General features: G+C 36.7%; 1 protein-coding gene across 3 annotated transcripts in view; it reads right to left on the bottom strand.

Annotated features, from left to right (window-relative positions):
* Positions 1–22,142, bottom strand: part of EYS (eyes shut homolog) — a 953,299-nt gene that overhangs the window by 739,470 nt on the left and 191,687 nt on the right. For all 3 annotated transcript variants that reach the window (XM_066994734.1, XM_066994735.1, XM_066994736.1), the window contains 3 exons: positions 16,412–16,571; positions 481–585; positions 67–206 (listed from right to left, as the gene is read on the bottom strand). In XM_066994734.1, coding sequence (XP_066850835.1) covers positions 67–206; positions 481–585; positions 16,412–16,571 — 405 coding nt within the window. The remainder of the gene's footprint in view (positions 1–66; positions 207–480; positions 586–16,411; positions 16,572–22,142) is intronic.

Genomic DNA, 22,142 nt, shown 5'->3' with positions numbered 1-22,142 from the left:
AATGCTCTTCAAATAACTTGTTTGATTTCCCCAAAACACTAGAGGGAATATATCACTTTATCCTACCTTTGTGTTTCCAACACACGGTGATAAACATGTGTAATTAAATCCATGAGATTTATTCACACACAGTACTCCTGGGGCACAGCTTATATTGTGGAACAGGCAGGCGTCAATATCCCATTCACATCTTTCACCTTCAAAACCTACACCACAAAGAGAATGGTTAATCACAGTTCATTCACAATATTGAGATTGTGTCTATTCGTGGTGTTAGCAGTTAATATCACTCTACTAATTTGGCATTTTTGTTTCCTAAACAAAGTGAAAAAGTTCTGTTCTTCATAAAAATATTAATTTCATACATTGAGATATATCACTATTTTTTAATTTAATTTTTATATTTTCTATTTTTTAACTTAAATATTTGGATGGGATTTTCTTGTTCTGTTCAGAAAATAAAAAAATACAATGACTCACCTATGGGGCAAGTGCACTTAAAATGGTCTTCATAGTCCACACATGTTCCTCCATTTTCACATGAATTGGAATCACAGTTATCAATTTGCACCTTGCAGAATTCTCCTGGGGTTGGAAAAAAAAATTAACAAGGTTAAGAATTAACATTGTGTTTTTTAAAATAAATAAGCAAACAAAACCACAACAAAAATAAACAACCTATATTAGTAATATTAGTAAAATAGCCATTGCTTTAAATAGGAAAATAGCCTTTCTGTTTGTTTAGAATTTGTAAACCTTATGTAAGGTTCCAGACTGCTCTAATAATATGAAAAAGCCTTACAGTCTTAAGGAAAAGGTCAAAACAAATTTTCTTACGTTGAGAGATCCCTATCAATATTAAGAAACAATTTTAGATCGGGATTCAAATGGGGATACGGAGCTGAAGAGAGCACTTTCACTGGAAATAATCATCTGAAATAAAGGTAATACCTTTGCATTTTCTTCTACATTTTACTGCTGCTAAAAAAACAAACAAAAAACTGATCTCTAGTCAAGACTTTTTATTCTATTATACATATAACATTTTTATGTCTTTTCTGTGCTTTATTTTGGCTAGGAAAAAGCTAGTTACATCTGTCTGAGGTAACCTTTACTGTCATTCTGCTGGACAATTATTTGCTTATTTAGCTGAAGATATTTCTTAGCTCAGCAGAAAGAAACTGAACTTGTAACTGGGCAGTTCTAAAAACACTATACAAGAGAGAAATATATTTCTGGCAAGGTGAAAAGAGTCTATAAGGAAGACAAGGAACTGGAAAGCCAGTAGATTTGACAAAAAAAAAAAAAAAAAAGGGAAAGGAAGAAAAAGGAAGGGAAGGGGAGGGGAAGAATATTTTCTCTCTCTTTTTTTTTTTTTTGTATGAAAAACAATATAATGAGTTCTGTGTAAGGGTTCTTGAGATTTTTTTCTTGTTCTTGGAGTGATATTTTTTTCCATGATATTTTTATCTTATTTTTAGTTAATCCTATGGCAGGAATTTTGATTTTTTTTTTTTAATTTTAGAAAAGATAAAAAATACATAAATGAAAAAGTGAAACAATTTTTACTGTGGAAAAATCTAGAAGAAAATGGAGGAGTTCTGAACAGTTTCATAAAGGAAAACTTCAGTAAAGAAAATAACAGTAAGATTACTCAGGTTTACCACCTACTTGTTTGTAATCAATGTTACTGATTACAGTGGCTTAAGCAGAAAAAGCAAAAGAGCTGAACAGGACAAACATATTGGAGAGATGTACAATAAACTGGAATATATTTTTTTAATCAAGCAATATGTTCTGTTAAATGCTATGTAAAAAGCATTCTATTTTAAATTCTTCATATAGCAAAAAATACATATTTTATATATAATGACTTTTTTTTAATGCTTTTTGATTTTTAGTCATTTTTCCTTTTGATCTAAAGCTAGAGACCTCAAGAGAACATGGACTAATGGTATAAAATATGGTAAGGGAAGGACTCCCTGTTTCAGCAAAGCATTTCTGTTAACTTCAGTCACATTACTCCATTCCTAACCAAAAATATTTAAGTTTTCAGAAACATACATTATATCTTTTAATAAACTGGAATAGAGTATCAAACTAAGACTTAAAGTTTTCTTTTTACTGACTTCTGTAAATGTTAACAGGAGTATTAAGGCCTCATTGCTGTGATTTACTGGCCATAAATCTCTACCTTATGTAACAGGTGGTACAGCACACATACAGTCTCATGTATGTTCAGAAAGGTTGACCAACATACCAATCAGACAATGTTTATTTTGCCCATTGCTCCTCAGCAAAAAATAGGCCAGTATATAACAATTTTTTCAACAGTGGAGAGCATAATTTACTGTTGTAAAGCTTACTGAGTTAGAAAGACTTAAAAATATTTATTTATGAACGCTGTAAAATTTTAAAAATACAGACAATGGGAAATTAGATACCTCTTGTTATTTATAGTTGTTACATAATGCAATGTGTAACATTACATGGACAACTGTGGACAACTTGACCTTACATTTACAAGATTCCAGTTTGCTCACATTGCACTGACACTAACAGTAACTAAATGCATCTGATACTATTGTGATTAATAGTTTTAGAAAGTAATGCTATGAGCCAGGATGAGTTACGAGACGTGACTTTGTGATATGATCGGCAAAAAGAAAGGTAAAAAAAAAATTAATAGAATTTTAATCAGGAAATCAGCTGAATGCATCTAGGAAGTTATGCTGTCTCCTAGATATATATATTTTTTAATTTTATTTATTTATTTATTTTAAAAAGGATAACGAAAGCAACATTGGAAAAAGGTGGCAATAAACTTCAGCTCCATTCAATAAAGATTTTGGATCTGTTTTTCACATTTATTCATAAAGGTGGAATTGTATTGTCCAAAAACCCCTTATGAATAAACATTAGTACACATCAAACTGGCTTAAAGAATTATTTTGGTATAAATCTGAAATCCTTATAAAGGCTGAATCCTTTAAGCAAACTTTACAACTTTTCACTGCCACAATGAGGTCATGGAAACCCAGTAACTCCAAACTGTTATAAAATTTTTTAGAATCTTAATACTGCTGAGAAATGCATAATTTATGGTATTAAGATCTGATTAAGTGCTAAATGGATGTCAGGAGAGATCTCCACAGTAATCCACTTAGCTTTTAATGCCTAATTATCACTTCATAGTGAGTGAGGGCTGAATAATTGAGAACTGCAGTACTTATATAACTCAAACAAGATTTTTGTGTGCAATTAAGAATGTTATTCTTCTATCAGGAATAAGTTCAGCAGGTACAAGGAACAAAGGAAAAAAAATGAAGAAATTGCAACATAAGAGGGAGGGAAATAATTTGATTAAAGAGTTTACTGCTGTACTGTTTATTTTAAAAATTATCCTTACATGTTTTTTACCTAAGTGTATGCTCTTACAGTGAAATTGTTTAATTACAAATTTTATGCCCGAGATATCAGATAAATAAAATATGACCACAAGAAATCGCATACTTAAAATTAACAACAAAGAAGTGGGGAATGCTAAACAATTTTCAAAGTATTTAGGAAAATGGAAAGGAAAAGTACTGGTTACAGCCAAGTATTTACATGGATTAATGATTTAAAAGGGAAGAAATTACATACTGCTGCACAGACTACATGTTCACGCTTATAACAAGTAAGAATGAAAATTTCTGATGCTTTACAACAGTCCACCATTTGGAAATAATGAAGGATGATAGAATCATGGAATCACATAGATTGGAAGAGACCCCTGGAAATCATCTTGTCTTTCATGTGCTTGGAAGTGCCTTCCAGGTGGACTCAGTCCATAACTTTACTAGGGACTGAGGTAATAGCCTGTACTTTCCCCTTTCAGTGGTGTCCAGTGACAGGACAAGATGCAGTGGGCAAAAACACAGGAGGTTCCCATGGACCTCTATATGTCTGATGTGCTTCTGTGCTCTCTAACAATATTTTCTTTTACTGTGGATACTGCTACTGGTCTCAAGGAACCAGAAGGATGCAACAGTAAAAACTGAGGCATAAAAAGCAATTTACTTCTTTTTGGATCCCCCTGTCCCATTAAGCAGAGAGTCCTGATTTTAACTGAATTTGCTTTTGCTACAAATGTGCTTACAGAAAACCTTCCCTAATGCAGTGCTGTACAGAAATATAGGCCTGGTATGACAGCAGAGACCTTGAGAAGTGGATTTACAGAATGTAGCATGGAGTCCCACAGGCATGGAATGAAAGCAGATGGGGCACAGACTTGGCACTGGAGACTCCACAGCAAAACACGACTCACCAGTGGTAAACTAAATAAATACAGACCTATAGCTAACAAGAACTTGTCTCAGGTGTAACATTCAGTTTTACTTTCAGCCACTGCTGCTAATGACATATTAAAGGTTTAATTTAACCCTGAACAAAGCAAGTTCACTGACAGAAGCAACTAATCCAGTTATATCTACTTTGCATATTGGTGATACTAGGAACATAAGAAAGCAAATGTTTTGATGACACTTGAAGGTAGAAGCAAGAGAGTGATTCATTCAAATTTACCATTCTTCCCCTGACAACTTTAAATAAATAAATAAATAAATAAAAATGTTCTTTGAAAAAGCATGAACACTTGAGATTCACCTGCTGAAGTGTGGGCCTTTATATCCATGCTATTGCATTTATAGGCCATGAAAACCTAACTTTTAAAACGTGATTTGTCTCATCCTGAACTTTACATCCAAACTAGATCAGATGATTGGAATATTTAAAATGCTCATTTCTTTCCACATAATCTGCAGATAACACAGAGCAACAAGCTTTATACAGACATTTACAATCTAGGCACTTAAAATCAGGCTTGATTTATTCCACTCCCAGCAACTCTACATTTAATTCTTTTGAGGGTCATTAAATTCATTTACAGTAACCTGTATTGGACCCACTAGAATTTGGAAAACAGTTTTTCACTGGTTCTGAATAATTCCTCATTGGAAATTGTGTTGAACTGTGTAGTAAATGTATTTTTAGATAAATCTAATCATAGCAATTAATTGTTGTGCTTTTCCAAATAAAGTAGATTTTGCAAATGAGAAAAGAAGAGCAACAACAACAATTAAAAGAACACAGGAAAAAGAACTGATCTGACAATTCACATGTGCAGATGGTAAAAATGTCTGCCTGTCTGTAACTCACAGAGTTGAACAACCAAGTTTAATGACTTGGTTTTATTAGAGTTCAAAAATTTTACTATAGGCTCCATGAAAAATCTGTCTATAATAAACCAGTGATTACAAATATGAAAATAAGTATTTAAGACAAATGCACATAGTTTTTCAGTCCTTTCAAAACAAAATATAATTGTGTACTGATAAAACATAATTGACTAGACTCCCTCTACAGCTAAGCATTAAAAACAGGAGGACGTAATTCATCCTGTTTGAGGAGAAATTTATAATATAGGTGAAAATAATTGTTTTGTGAGCTGAGGGTGCTTACAACTAGATAAACTCCACTGACTATACACAGAATCGAAACAACCTGTAGACTAAATTCTTACTTTTAAATTGCTAAAGATACATCATACTGAATTAATCATGTTATCAATTATCTTTACTTCTATCCCAATATTTAATTAAAAAAATACTTGAATAGTGTAAGTCATAGACACTCAGTGTAGGATGCATACTACTAAATGTTGACCTTTACATGTGAGCTACCAATTGAGACAATGCATCTATTATGTATGCTTCTCAGAACATAGGAAGTATTTAAGAATACTTTACAAAATTGATGAATAATACCACCTTCTGAAATGACACTTGACTTCAGAATGCACACATTTTTCTATAGTGGTATTTTAAATGTAATCTGTGAATATTATTTTTATACTTAAATGTAGTGGGTTTACGTGGCAAGGTTTTGGTAGCAGGGGGCCATAGGGGTGGCTTCTGTGAAGGATCTGGAAGCTGCCCGATCTTTGGTAAGGGCCCTACTGCTGACCAGAGCTGAGCCAACAAGAGATGTTGTTTTGCGCCTCTGTGAGAGCATATTTAAGACAGGGAAAAAAAAACGCTGCGCCACACAGCAGCTGGGAGAGTGAGAGGAGTGAGGAACAGCCTTGCAGGCGCCAAGGTCAGTGAAGAAGGAGGGGGAGAGGTGCTCCAGGCGCCAGAGCAGAAGTCCCCTGCGGCCTGGGGTGAGGACCCTGGTGAAGCAGGCTGTCCCCCTGCAGCCCATGGAGTACCACGGTGGAGCAGGGTTCCACGCTGCAGCCCGTGGAGGAGACCATGGTGGAGCAGGTGGACCTGCACCGACGGAGGCTGCGGCCTGTGGAAGACCCCTGCTGGAGCAGATTCCGGGCTGGACTTGTAGCCCGTGGAGAGGAGACCACGCAGGAGCAGGTGACCTGGCAGGAGCTGCTGCCCGTGGGGGATCCAGGTTGGAGCAGTTTGCTCCTGAGGGATGGACCCCGTGGTACAGACCCGTATCTGGAGCAGTTCTTGAAGAGCTGCTGCCTGTGGGCAGCCCACGTTGCATCAGTTCAGCAAGGACTGCATCCCGTGGGAGGGACCCCACAGCCCAGGGGACGAGAGTGACCGAGAAGGAGTGGTGGAGAAGAAGCGCTATAGACTGACCATAAACCCCCATTCCCCTGTTCCCCTGCACCGCTCTGTGGGAGGAGGTGGAAGAGGGTGGTTGGGGGGGAAGGTGCTTTTGGTTTCTTTCCTTTGTTTCTCGCTTCTCTAGCTTGTTAGTAATAGGCAATAAATCTTACTATCTCCCTATGCTGAGTCACGATAATTACTGTGCGATCTCCTCGTCCTTATCTCAACCCTTGAGCCCTTTTTATCATATTTTCTCCCTGTTCCTCTTTGAGGAGGGGGAGTGAGAGCGGTTGTGGTGGAGCTCGGCCGCCCACCCGAGTAAAACCACCACATTAAATCTGAAAAATTTTAATATTTTCCTGTCTTTATTTCCACAGTTTCCTCTACCTCCATTTTAAGATGGTATTTTACAAGGACTTGGAAAGGATAGTATCACCTACTGAATCATCAATATTTCTTTCTTAATTGTTTTTTGGGACTTCTCATCTAAAAATTTGTTAACTGAATGTCACTTAGGTAGAAAGTATTGAACATATCAAACATATTTTAAAACACCGTCAGCAAGAATATCTCTCTCTATTTTTTAAATTGTTTTAAAATCATTCATTGTGGGAATAAAACAAATGGATGAAAATAAAAGGCAATAGGTCTGTACAGAAAGCTAGAACAGATGTAGAAAGAATAGTAAGTGATAATATTTTGAAAGGAAAGAAATAACAAGGATGAAGGAAATAGACTATCTTTATAGAGATTAAATCCCAGTGTGGTGGTGGGGGGATAGGTTGGAGGAAAGCCTCCTGGTTTTTACCTTTTTTTTTTTTTTTTTTTTTTTTTTTTTACACCCAGCATCTGGCATTACGTAGCATCATATAAACCTTTGGGGTTTTAAAAGCTCAGTAGAGCTCTTCCTACTTGAGTAATAGTTTATGCAGTTGTTTTACAGAGAGAATGAAGCGAACGTTTTCAGTCTTAGAGCTCTTCCTTTATGAAATATTTTGCAATTTATCTCATGAAATTAATTCTTAATAAAGAACTGGTGCTAGATTGTGAAATCCACAGAAGCAGTGAAAAATTATTTTAAATATTTGAACTCTATGTTTAGAAGCTGATGTTTTTAAAACATTTTTTTCAAAGAATCTTGCAAAAAGTTGAAATGGTTTACAAAACTTTATAGCATAGCATTGAAATTGTCTTTCTTTTAATATTTGAGTTTAACATGAACACACTTTTTAAATTTAATTCTTGTTTTTCTGAGAGGAAGAGATTATAGAAAGTTAGCCCAAGAAAAATGTGATATTAATAATTTTTAAGGATACAGTTCTTCTAATCAAGACTTAAAGGCAACAAGTTCCGTTAGCTACTTAGAACCAATAATTTGATTGGGTTGCAGATAACAGTTCTGGAATCAGAACTCACAATTTACTAAACATGATTAGGTGAAAGATATAAGGCACATTTACACCATACAGTGGAGCAGTATTCTAAAGAGCTACTACTCCTTTTTTTGAAAGCAACATAGCCTTTTTAATATAGAGACACATATGCCTTAATAAGTGAGAGCAACCGAAATGAAAACACACATTCACTAAATGCTGCCCCAGTTTCATAGATGAAGGGAATCTAAACTTTAACACAATCATTTTCCAGTTCAAGTTTGTATTATATATATTTATATATAACTAGTATGCTTATTCTCAAATTTTACCAGCCAGCATCTTTTTGTTTACATAGATATAGATTCCAAGATTTCTGAAAAGATATAAAGAGCTTTCACTGATTGCCATCAGCTTATGACTTAGCCTCACATCTACTTCTGTATGAATTATAGGTACATATTATCAAATGTTAAATATGCAGTTAAAATATCACCTTCTCCTGGTTTAGGATGAAATGACTGTTAGGAATAATCAGTGATAAAATTTTCTCTGTAACCATTGTTTTAGCAGAGTCTTTTAGCTGAGCTACTTTTTACAGAACATCTCTACATTTGTGTGAAACATTTTATTAACGCTGGTTCTTAAAGTAACTCAGTGTTCTGGAACAGACAATTTGACTTTTGACCATCAAATAGATTAGCTGTCCTTTCTCTTAGAAGCCTCCAGGATTCAGTCGGAAATGCAGCCTTAAAGATTCAGCACTTGGCTAAGTCTATTCTAGGCCTCTTCTTCAAATAGAAACTCTTGTAAGGCATTTGTTTGTTTTGTTGCTAATGTGCCCATCATATGTCTCACAAAAAATAATTAAAATATATGGTGTTCTTAAAAAAACAACAGCAACAACAACAAAAAAAACAGGATACTAGAAGAACATACAAAGCATTTTTCATGCCTAGAACAGAAAAATTCCTGCTAGTTTTCTCTCTTTTCATTTTCTTTTTAAGTCTTCCTCATTTAATGAGAATCAGTCAGTCATCATATCTGATATATGAAGACATCCAAAACAACCACTCACAGAGATGATAAGCCTTCCACAGTGAGCATCCCACTCAGCCTAGATAAACAACACTATCCTTGCAAGTTCTTCTTCCTTCCAGATCCTGCAGTTCCCCTAACAATCCCACAGATACTGTCTAAGAGACATGAAAGTACTCCACCTGCTTAAGTCAGATGGAGAGAATCCAATTAATAGAGCACTGGTATTTTAGCCTGGATGCTTATCAGATTAATTTCAGTGTTGATGAGAGGAGCAAAGAAGTAGGTGTTACAAGGAGACAGCTCTGAGCACACTGTCTCCCTACAGCTTTCTCAGATGCATAGCTCTCCTAGGAAGGTCTCTTCTTCAGCCAGTTACTTGCTGTGAATGTCATCATTCTTCTTCTACCCTTCCTTGCTATGAGTAGCATGGTAGTAGGATATGTTCAATGGCATATCAGGGTATTTCGACAAAACTTCATTTTTTTTTTTAAAAAAAAAAAGAATGGTTTCTATGAGCTTTTTTTCTTTCCTTTTTTTTTTTTTTAAAAGAAAAAAAAGACTGTTACAGGTGATAGATTATAGCAAACTACAAATATTTCCATATAAAAAAATCAAAATAAATCATTTTGATTTAATTTTCCACATTTTCTCATTTACCAAAAAATCTTTCTGCTTTATAATTCTTGGTCAAAAATATCAAAAGATTTTTTTTCACTTAAATCTGATTTTTCATTTGAAAAAAAAATCAACAGAAGATTCATCTACCTCAAACCACCTGTAGAGTGATCTACTTAACAAGGCACATCTGTTCAATTTACTGTTACACTGTTGAGATGAAGACATCCCAATGCTAACAATAAAAGCTAAATTAATGTTTTTAAAATGGGGCATTAAAAACTGTGCTTTTGCAGAAGTAGATAAAATACTATGAGAGATTACTCTTCTCTCAAGTTTGAATGAATCTAATTTGCTAAGCTTGGCAAATACTTCAATCATTAGATTTTTTTTTTATTAGTTTTCTCTTCTCTTCTCTTCTCTTCTCTTCTCGTCTCTTCTCTTCTCTTCTCTTTTCACGTTTCTACTATAAGTATATTCACAGATCATTTATGTTCACATATACACATTTCAGTGATCTTACTTCACACCCTAACATAAAAAGTCAGTGTAAAATACAATCAAAACGTGTCATGTTCTCTTAGACTTTCCATCAAAAATTCAATCTTACTAGAACTTACATCTAGCTGGATTGCAATGGAAGTAGAGCAAGCACAGGCCTATTTGTCAAAGAGCTTGTGAATAGATTTTTTTTTTTTTTAATATATGTTAGTGTACAAGTAAGTCTAGTTTCTAGATTCATTAATGTTTTCAATCTGCAGCTGGGGCCACCTAAAATTAGGCAAAGTTAATTTGGATTTTAATCTCTCTGCATATCAAATCCATATCTATGTGGGAAAAAAAAAAAAAAAAGATAAGTAAAACTAAGCTATTCAGAGAGAGAATCCCAGGAAATATTATTGTTAGAGTGAAGACCAAAGTACAGAAGTTTGCTGTATGCAATTTTACAATATAAAGTGGGTTAAAAAAGAAGTGAATAGGTCTTGCAATGCTTATGATGAGTGTTTATGTCAGAGGAGAAGTATCATCATCAGCAGATGAAACCATGCCTTCAGTCTGTCACATTGTTGTAGTACCATATATAGTATTCAAACAAAACTGATTACATTTTTTTTTTTAGAAGGAACAATAACTGAATACAAAGCTTGAGAAGTAGCATAAGAAAGCCTTGAATAATTTGTTTCTATGTTAGCACAAATCTAACTTCAGAAGAGGTACAGTGGACTATGTTAAATAATGGTGTGGTACATTGTGTCTTAAGAGTGATATGCAGTTAAGCATGGTTATCAGTGTTTTAAAGAAGAAAGGGGATGTTCAGGCTGATATAAGAATACTATGGTAGACTGAGTTTTGATTAATCATGTTTTCTACCTATTATGATAAATTCTTCAAAAACCTTAAGCCCCATCCTGTATTCTTCCAATATACAGAAAGATTTCAGAGGACAAAAGGTTTAAGACTGGGGCCTTTTAATGAAGTAAGATAGAACTACGAAGATCAGCTGTGAAAGCAAAACTGTCACTAGGTCTATGTCATAGTGTTGTTCATCTCTCCAATCCATTTTCTCTTTTTAAACATGCAATATTTATATCCATACTACACAGTTTTTATGTTTTAAGACCATCAGTGTGATAGGAGATTTTATAGTGCTGTTGAAAATTTCTGAACCTTGGTAAGATCTGAAGTGCTGTGTCTGGCTGAGCTTATCAACACAGCCCTCCTGTTTCTGTTTCTTATTGATTTTTTTTTTTTTTTGGGTGATGTACAGCTATATGGAAGTACAGTTTCTTCAGCTGTCTCTCTGTATGGTTAAAGAAAGCTGCAAGCTCTTAGTTTCCTTCATCACTTACAGCAGACATATATGCCGGGTAATGAGAATAATGAGAATGCATAGTGAGTGCACTGTGTTCTTTTTGACCTAATAGACCCAGAAAGTAAAAGGTTAATGAGTATTGTATTTTGATTTAACAAAAAAAAAAAAAAAAAGTTTTACAGAGAGGGTTGAAAGTACTATATTTGGAGTTCATGAACAGATGTAGCCAGAATATTTTATATGTCAAGTTAAGGGCATGTTTTTAAGCATCTCTTTCAATACGCTATCTTATTGAATTATTTACTTAGAAATCCATAGACATTAATGGTATATATAAGCTTTTCAACAAACTGCAGCACCATTAAACTAAACATGTAAAATATAGCTTCACAATGGACAAAAATTCTTTCAAAGTTTTCTTATTCATAAAGGCCAAATGCATTCACTGTGCACTGACTTAAATAGAAAACTGAAATAGTAGGAAATATGAACATATTCATAAACATACATGTCCATTGGGAGTGTTTTGTTTCATTTTAAAAGCAGCCAGAACTTAAATACTGATATTATGTTTCCTGTTGAAATATCAGAACATTTTAAAAGTCTTTTTCATGCAATTGCTGCATGCCAAAGGAAAAAAAAAAATGTTTCCAGCATAAAACTTTCAGTAGGCTCAGTATTTCTTGTGGAAATCAAGACGTGAGAAAAAATATTGACTTAACCTTCCTTTAGGTCCCAGGCAGCCTGGAGCTCCCACAAGTATGGTACATCAGACATCACTCCTCTCTTAGTACTCTAGAGTTTATCTGCCTCAAAGTATGACAGCCTGCTTTAATGTCTTCCTTTTATTTTTGGACTGTTTACTGCTCTATCTTTTTATTTCAGTTAGTACAGTGGAGTTAGTACAGTTAGTTTAGTTAGCTTCAGATGGAGTGGTAACACTGCTGTTTCAATGCTCTCAAATAATTCAGCTTGCTATCTTCTTTGGTAAAAGATCTTTGTAAAAACCCATGCCCTACCTTAAAACCATTTACCTTTCACTGTAGCTAATGTTATTCAGCCACATCCTATTCTAAAGGTCATTTTAAATAGCAGGAAACATTTCTAGACATCTGTTGAAGAGTACTAGAGATTGAGTTACAGTGGTTATTATTTTTGCTCTGTCAGTTATCACTGAAAGTTCTTAAACAGAAAACTGAATCCTCTGCAGAGGAGTCAGTTCTGGTTTTCTTCATTTAAGGAAGATAGGTATTCTGAGTGAATTCCTTTAGTAATACTTAGCAAGTGTTTTCTTTTATTCCATTATTTCAATTTGTAGTCTTGATTTCAAAGTTCAGTCTGTGAGCAATCTGTGTGCACCAACAATTTCTCTTAAAGGTGACAGCAGTAATAACACCTAAAGTGCAGTGAACAATACTTAAAATGACAGCATCTGGTGCTGAGACACACTTCAATGTAATTCCAGTTACACTTCTGTGTTGTAGGAACCTCCCATGATGCTATGAAAATTCTTTTACCAGCTCACCTTTAGCTCAGGGAATAGAGCTGGGGAAGAAATGTTATAGTTCTTTTTATCCATTTGAAGGTTTTGAGACATATAAAAGTCTTCCATTGAACATCAACATGAAATAGAGACCTTATCCAAATGTTCTGGACAATTTCTTGAACTGAGAAAAAGTAAAATATAATTATTTCATAGCAGGGACTTGATCATGGTATCCAATATCTGCTGTGATTTTGAGGACTGTCAGACCATCAGTTATCCTGGGATGGTCTTTTTCAGTCTCTGCTTCTTAACCTCTTCATTGTGCTGGGGAAAGACAATGCCCCTATATGTAGCCCTTCTATAGGGCTACATCTATATCAGTAAATTAAAAAATGCCAGTGAAAAGTCTGTTGAATGGTTAGAACACTTCCAGGTGGGTTCCTGTATCCTCTTAAACAATTCTGAAGCACAATTTTTGGGTTAGCCTCAAGAAGACTCTTAATAGGCAGTTTTGGGTATAGCCATTCTATTATAGAGAATAAAAGAATTTTAAAGTGTGTATATGACCAGAGAGAACCAGTTAGATCAGGCCATATCATTGTTTTATTCACTAGTATAAGCATTGTCTTAACTGGATTGTGAAATGAAAGATTTAGGAATTTTTATATTTCATATCTACTTCTATTGGACATTGAATGTGGTACTTAAGGACATGGTTTAGTGGGTAATATTGGTGGTAGGGGGACAGTTGGACCAGATGATCTTGGAGGTCTTTTCCAATCTTAATTATTCTATGATTATATGATTAGCTATTATGGCATCAATGATACTTTCTACAGAAGACTGTCTCAAACCACCTACATAGTTCAGTAGTGCAAATTTCATTCATGTCTGTGTATATGTTTCCAATATACCTGTGGAAATTAGTAACCCTGCCTTAAATCAATAGAGCAATGAGAGAAGGAGAAACAATAAAGTGTGGATAAATCTGTGAATGCTCTTAATGAGTCTTCCAAAAAGAAAGTTTGAATATGAGGAGTAGGTATGCTATTGGAGGAGTACTTTAAATTCTGATCTGTGAGTTTGCTTGGGGTGCAGTTCATTTTAGCAGCAGTAAGATTATTTTAATTAAAGGATTTTTCTACCAACTAAATTAAGTGTCTAACATGCCCAATCAATTCCTGCCAATATGATTGCTCTACACACAAGGAAAGTTAGTAATTAATTAGAGGAAGCTTCTTCAAGGACAATTGGTCTACTCTGCAAAACTTGAGAAATTGCTGACAAGGATTGTTTTATTTCAATGTCATAAGCTGTGTTGCTTACATGTACTTTGTAGATAACACAGGTTTTTATCCACTTTCAGAGAAGAGAATGAATTGTAAGGAAAAATACGGAGCTAACTGTTCAAGGAAATCAAATGCAAAAGTCATGACATCTATTCACCAAAATAACTGTATTTTATAACATTTTTATTCTACCCTTTTAGCCTTTAAAACAAACACATTTTTTTCTGTCAATTGTCTGAAATGTATTTTACATATACACAGAAATAAAAAGGTACTTCAAAATCACATTTGTGTGTATATACTAAGTTTCTACAGAGGTTTCATTAAAGAATATGACACCAAAATGAAATGCTTTTAACTTTTTTGACTTTGCTTTTGACATTTTTTAAGTCTAAGTGCTGCATTTCAGAGCTGAGAATGTTACACCATATCATACTTTGCTTTTCCTAAGACAAACCTACCCCAAATATGATTTAAATGTTAATGCAAAGGCTACTGCTCTAGTGTTTATAGACATAGACATATATTAGAACAATTAGTTGTGAAACTGCAACAGCCCATGTGGTTGCAGATGCTATGTAATTCTGAGTTGAGTAAACATGCCAAAATAATCAATAAATGGTCTTTCCCTCTTTCCTTCCCAGGCACACAAATGAAATAATAAACATAATAAAAAAATGCTAAAGAACAAGATTGAAAAAGTGACATTATTTAAAAGCAAAAAGAATAAAACAATAAAAAAGAAGAAAAGAAAGAAAATAAAATTATTACAATACAAAGAATCTCTTAAATTAGGATCCCACAAAGGAAAGAATATTGACCTGAAGGTAGGATGGGACTCAACACTGAAGTCACTTCCACTTGAACCCAGTTGTAACTCACTGTTTAGTAAGGCTGAACTGTTTTGATTGCATACATTTATTATGGTTTACTATTGTCTGACAAACTTTTGTTTGGGGCTTATATTTTTAAGTAGAAGTCTTACTACCACCTCAAAAGCCTTGATGTGTTCTAGTGAAATAGTACTGCTGTCAACAAATCCACAATTTTGGTTGTTATGCCAAAAAGCATAACAAAAGCAAATCATACAAGTGACAAGGTGGAAGTGAAAAGACAGGTTGATAGTTATTACTGAGGTTCTTTTTCAATGACGGTATATTTGAAATCTGTTTCATCTGTATATTACTAGAATTTATTTTGCCTAATTTTATTTTATTTATTTATGTAGTAAATATTGTTTCTACTTTCCTCCTTTCCTCCTTTCTTTCTTTCTTTCTTTCTTTCTTTCTTTCTTTCTTTCTTTCTTATTTTAAACTTTTTTTTGGCACTTATATTTAAATTTATATGTATACAGCTAATATAAGTTTCCTTGATTTTACCTAAAATTGGAGTGAATCACATGCAATACCTCTCTTTCAGTGCTCTTCTTCAACAAAGATTTCTAAAGTATTGTAGAATCTGCTTCAGTCTAAGGTTCTATTTAGAGGGTAAGACTGGAGGAAAATATTGAAATTGTTTCCTTGCCAGCTAAAACCCAAGGTGGTTAATCTAAGCTATTTTTCTAGGCTTCCTTTTTTATCCAGTAGAAAGAGAAACACTCCTGAAGAAAATGTTTCAACTACTAACAGATATCTAATATAGGTGGTCTTTATTCCCCTCTGAAAATTCTTACCCACTGAGTATACGTGGAGCCTGGAAAATTTGTTAACAAGGTCTCACATTACATTAGACTTCTGAAGTCGAGTAAAGTGAATCAGTTAATCCCACCCTAAACTGATTTGTATAAGTCATCGAGTGTCCACCAAGGAATCGAAATATAAGGCGGGATGCAGCTCTTAGGTAACTAAAGTTATCTGAACAAATATAGGCTGATACAAAGCTAACAAACTCCCAGTCTTTCCACTAGTTAGATCTATAATTCACATGTATACACATACACTTAGTGTCTTCAACTGGAGCTGAAACCTGCTCAAGGTCTGTTCTTACCCTCCTATGGAAGGTTCAAATGTAACCTATAAGTTTAATTTAGATTTCGTAAGCATCAGAGGACAGAAAATACAGAGATGTGATTACTGCACCAAACACTTCTCTATTCCTTATTTTTGAAAATTCAGCATACCTATGCTTCAATATTTGAAAGTTAATGAAAGTATAGAATTCTACATGACATGTATATGCCTTACCTGTGGAACCATGAGGACACAAACACTGAAAAACAGGTTGCTCTCCCAGTTGGCTCATATCAATGCAAGTTGCTCCATCAGAACAAATATTTGGGTAAATCAAACATGCATTTTCAGCAAATTGGCAAAATTTTCCTGTCCATCCAGGTGCACAGAGACACTAGATATTAAAAACATATATGTGTATTTAAAACAAAATAAAACAAAACAAACAACAAAAAAACTACCGACAACAACAATAAAAATAAAAAATGGAAATGTAATGTGGAAACTTTGTATACATTTATTTGGGTCTTGTATGTCACTGCCACAGGGTCCATCCATCAGCAGCAAACAGCTCCAGGGGCTGCAGTGTGGAGATCGCCGCCGTGGGACCCATGGGCTGCAGGGGGACAGCCTGCTCCACCAGGGGCCTCTCCACAGGCTGCAGGGGAACTGCTGCTCTGTGCCTGAAGCACCTCCTGCCCTCCTGCTGCACTGACCTTGGGGGCTGCAGGGCTGATCTCAGTCCTCGCTCTCCCAGACGCAGTTGCGCAGCAGTTTTTTTTTTCTTTCTTTCTTAAATCTGCTCTCCCAGAGGCGCAGACAGCATCGCTTATTGGCTCAGCTCTGGCTGGCAGTGGGTCCCTTTTGGAGCTGGCTGGAGCTGGCTCTGATCTGACATGGGGCAGCTGCTCGGTGCTGCTCACAGAGGCCACCCCTGCAGACCCAAAAGTTTCCCACGTAAACCCAATACACTGGCAAGACACAAAAAAAGCACCAATGATAAGTAATATTGGGAGGTGATTAGGAGGAGAGCGTCCTTTTTTTTTTTTTTCTTTTTTTTTTTCTTTTTTCTTTTTTCTCAGAGTGAGGCAAAAGAGGATAAAACAACAAGTATCTAAGTAGGAGGATATTAGAGTTGGCAGCATACATGAGTGGAAGTATTCATTCCCCCACATCCTGCTTATGGTATATGAGTCATTATTGCAGTGTTGGTTCTCGATGGCTGCTGAAGTGGCTTACTTGTTTGGTCCCAAATCTGAATAGATAAGGGATCCACAAAGGTGGCTAAGCCTTCTGCTGGTACAGCTGTAGTATTCTGTCCACTGTGATCATCATAATCATAGAATCACAGAATATCTTGAGTTGGAAGGGACCCATAAGGATCATTGAGTCCAACTCCTGGCACCACACAGGTCTACCCAAAAATTCAGACCATGTGACTAAGTGCACAGTCCAAACACTTCTTAAACTCCAACGGGCTTGGTGCCGTGACTACTTCCCTGGGGAGCCTGTTCCAGTGTGTGACAGCCCTCTCAGTGAAGAACCTCTTCCTGATGTCTAGCCTAAACCTCCCCTGCTTCAGCTTGACACCATTCCCTCAGGTCCTATCGCTGGTCACTAAAGAGAATAGATCGGTGCCTTCCCCTCCACTCCCGCTTGTGAGGAAGCTGTAGACCGTGATGAGGTCTCCCCTCAGCCTCCTCTTTTCCAGGCTGAACAGGCCCAGTGACCTCAGCCACTCCTCATACGTCTTCCCCTCTATGCCCTTCACCATCTTCGTAGCCCTTCTCTGGACACTCTCCAACAGTTTAATGTCCTTTTTGTACTGTGGTGCCCAGAACTGCACACAGTACTTGAGGTGAAGCTGAACCAGCGCAGAGTAGAGCGGGACAATCTCTTCTCTCGACCGATTAGCAATGCCGTGCTTGATGCACCCCAGGATACAGTTGGCCCTCCTGGCTGCCAGGTGCACAACCTGGCACCTCCTGCACCTCTTCAGTTGCTCTGGCACGTCACCCAGAAGGCATTTTATTTCATGTTTTGATAGTGGAGTTTCTGCAGAGGTCAGTTTATCAGTGGGGCTTTCTCTTATTTTTCCAGATTCTTTCTTCAAACTACTTTTAGGAGACCCAGAGATCCTTCAGAAGAGTACTCTAGGAAAATAGTATTGTTCCTTTCCTCTTTCACCCTTGGAAGATCTAGAATTTTTGTTATAATGAGTCTCCATTTTTGATACAAAACAAATATCCACATACAGACATATAGCAATTGTAAAACAACGTAAGCGAAGACGTTACACCAGAGTTTAACGTTTCACACCAACAGATGTTATAAGAGAGGTTCTTCCCCCTGACCTCTAGCCAGGGTCTTTACCACTCCAGGGACATTAAGAGATGAGATACTTCATCTTTAATATGAGATACTCATTCATGTGAATCTCTGATTTCAGGTAAAGTTATTAAGGGTCTGGACAAAAAAAAAAAAATAATTAAAGATGATATTTTTTCATTTTTCAGGTGGACATTTGTGGGGAAGCAGAAACTACATGAAAGAGACTAATATTCCTCTGGCTTCCAATGAAGTAAAATTCTCTCTATGAATATCTCATTTATAGAGATATGGGGGGGAAGGGGGGAGAGGATCTTGATTTTTGCATAGCTCAAACAGGTGCCACCTCTCGTATAAGCAGATTTTATAAAATAATGGCATTTTATTAATATTTAATTACACCTGAGAAAGGGTAGTTAAGAATGTTCAATTTTGTTGAGTGTTTGGTAGTAGAGGAAGAAAGGTTTGAGGGATGAAAAATAACCATCAAGAAGTTGTACCATGTGCTAGAAATTCACGGAGGAATTTTGGAAACAGCTGCTGAGGGTGCCACAAAATTTATACAGCATGTGGAGAATGTGTGTCTGATCTTATTCACATTAACAAACAGGTTAAACTTTTTTGTTACAAGTTATGTACCTCAGAGATACACAGTGCTGAGCTGGCTGGCCGAACTTTTATGGAATCTTTCTACAGCCATCCTCCTTATCTCAAAAGGCCAGCTCCTTATTAGATAATGAAGACAGAAAAGATGATGTTTATGGAATTTCTGAACCCTTGAAAAGTAATTTAAACTTGAGCACAGGGTTGCTTTTAACTGATTTTGTTAAAAAATAATTCAAACTCAGCTGGTTTGCCCATTCCTTGAACTTATTCCTGAGATGTAGGAAAAGAACTTATTTCAACAGTTACACAACATTGTTGGTTCCGTATTATTAAATGCACACTTTGCTATGCAATGCATGGGGCCAAACAAACTGCTTTTGCTTACACGATGTATATGTGTGAAGGTGCAATGGTCTTATACAGTCTTGTTTTGTTATAAAATCATAATCTATGGACAGTGTTGGGGGAAACTCACCCTTCTGCTGCTATTAACCATTGTGATTCAGCTGATGAAACATAGAACTGCTTTTCTACCTATAGTGAAAATATGCTCTTAATAACAGTAAAGATTAATTTTCACTTGTCAATACAGCAGTAAAATTCAGTCCACATTTCCTTCTTGATTATTCACAGGACTCTTAAGCCCTGGGCCCTGTCTTTCTTTTGCCCCAAACACCTAATCTTTTAGATCAGTTGAGTAACAAGAGTGTAAAAGAAATATAAATTGTGAAAGATCCAACCACTACTTTCTCCATATTTCTCAAGAAATCATGGTACATAGTTGTTTTTTGTTTGTTTATTAGTTTGTTTGTTTTTATACCTGGTCCTAACTGTGAATAATCACAGCTGGAATAAATATTGTGTCAGCTCAGCTAACTAGTTTACAATCAGTGTAATTATTAATATGATCCTTCATTCCTCTGTGCTTCCAGTATAATTCCCATTTGATGAAGATATTCCATTTATCAGGATACTTATTTAGAAAATCAGTGCAATTATTTTTCAATGTGAAAAATATTCCAGGTGTTGTTTCGGTTGGTTTATACAACCAACAGAAAAGAAACATTAGGTCTGCTTTGATTCTCTTATTTCTGTTTTGGGGATAGTTGTTGCATTGTAATTCAATGCTTCATTAAAAAAAAAAAAATCTTCTTTGTATAAAGGTTTTGTGAAGGCTATATTGGATTCATGTGGCAAGGGTTTGGTAGCAAGGGGGCTGCAGGGGTGGCCTCTGTGAGCAGAGCCCAGCAGCTGCCCCATGTCAGATCAGAGCCAGCTCCAGATGGCTCCAAAAGGGACCCACTGTTGGCCAGAGCCAAGCCAGAGAGTGATGCTGCTTATGCCCCTGAACATATTTCATAGCATCAAGGAATATCCCGAGTTGGAAGGGACCCACAAGGATCATCGAGTCCAACTCCTGGCACCACACAGGTCTACCCAAATATTCAGACCATATGACTAAAAGCATAGTCCAAACGCTTCTTAAACTCTGACAGGCTTGGTGCCCTGACTACGTCCCTGGGGAGCTAGTTCCAGTGTGTGACAACACTCTCAGTGAAGAACCTCTTCCTGATGTCCAGCCTGAACCTTCCCTGCTTCAGCTTGACACCATTCCCTCAGGTCCTATCGCTGGTCACTAAAGAGAATAGATCAGTGCCTGCCCCTCCACTCCCGCTTGTGAGGAAGCTGCAAACCGCAATGAGATCTCCCCTCAGCCTCCTCTTTTCCAGGCTGCACACAGTATTCAAGGTGAGGCCACACCAGCACAGAGTAGAGTGGGATAATCAGTTCCGTCGACTGAATAGCAATGTCACGCTTGATACGCTCTGCTGCCCCACGTCAAATCAGAGCCGGCTCCAGCCGGCTCCAAAAGAGCCCCCTGGTTGGCAAGAGCCAAGCCAGCGATGCTGGTTATGCCTCTGGGAGAACATATTTAAGAAAGGGGAAAATCTGCTACGCAATAGCAGCTGGGAGAGAGGAATAAGAACCTGAGAGAGAAACAGCCCTGCAAACCCCAAGGTCAGCGCAGCAGGAGGGCAGGAGGTGCTCCAGGCACGCAGCCGAAGTTCCCCTGCGGCCTGTGGAGAGGCCCCTGGTGGAGCAGGCTGTCCCCCCGCAGCCCATGGGTCCCACACGGAGCAGATCTCCACGCTGCAGCCCCCCCGTGGAGGAGCCCCCGGTGGAGCAGGTGGATGTGGCCTGGAGGAGGCTGCGGCCCATGGAGAGCCCCCGCAGGAGCAGGCCCCGGGCCGGAGCTGCAGCCCGTGGAGAGGAGCCCACGCAGGAGCAGGGGGTCTGGGGGGAGCTGCCGCCCGTGGGGGACCCGTGCTGGAGCAGTTTGCTCCTGGGGGATGGACCCCGTGGTACGGAGCCGTGTGGGAGCAGTTCTTGAAGAGCTGCTGCCTGTGGGAAGCCCCCACAGGATCAGTTTGGGAAGGACGGCATCCCATGGGAAGAAACCCATTTTTGCACAGCTATCTAGTGATTTAAGTTATATTCAGCCAAAGTATCAAGATGAACAAGGCAATTCTAGTTACAGTCTATCATTGTGACAAGTGTTTAATATGATTGTACCCCTTATTCATGTTGGTAAGTCTAGAAGGCCCTGATATTTAATAATCTTATACATTATTGCATATATATAATATATTTTATATATTGTATATTTTTATATTATACACTTATATATTTTATACATTTATGTATATTATATATTTATATATATATTTGTATATTTATTGCTTATATATTGCAGTGCACATTTATGATTGCCTACTAGCAATGAAAGTATAGCTACAGAAAAAAATCCTCAAATTTTTAGAGGCTTAACAATGAGCTTAAGCTAGTTGACACTGAAACACGCTCAGTATGTTTTCAGTTTACATTACTATATATAGTATCCTGTGTTCCTTACTATAACTAGGCAACTTTGGGGAATAGTTAACTAATTCGTGTGTTTTGTATAAACTGTACATTCGAGTCCTGGTACAGCTCTTAATTAAATGCCTTTAAGTCACACTGTTGCCTGACA

This window comes from Anser cygnoides, chromosome 3, assembly GCF_040182565.1.
Source record: "Anser cygnoides isolate HZ-2024a breed goose chromosome 3, Taihu_goose_T2T_genome, whole genome shotgun sequence".
Classification (NCBI taxonomy): Eukaryota; Metazoa; Chordata; class Aves; order Anseriformes; family Anatidae; genus Anser; species Anser cygnoides.
This window is presented reverse-complemented; position numbering and strand designations above follow the sequence as displayed.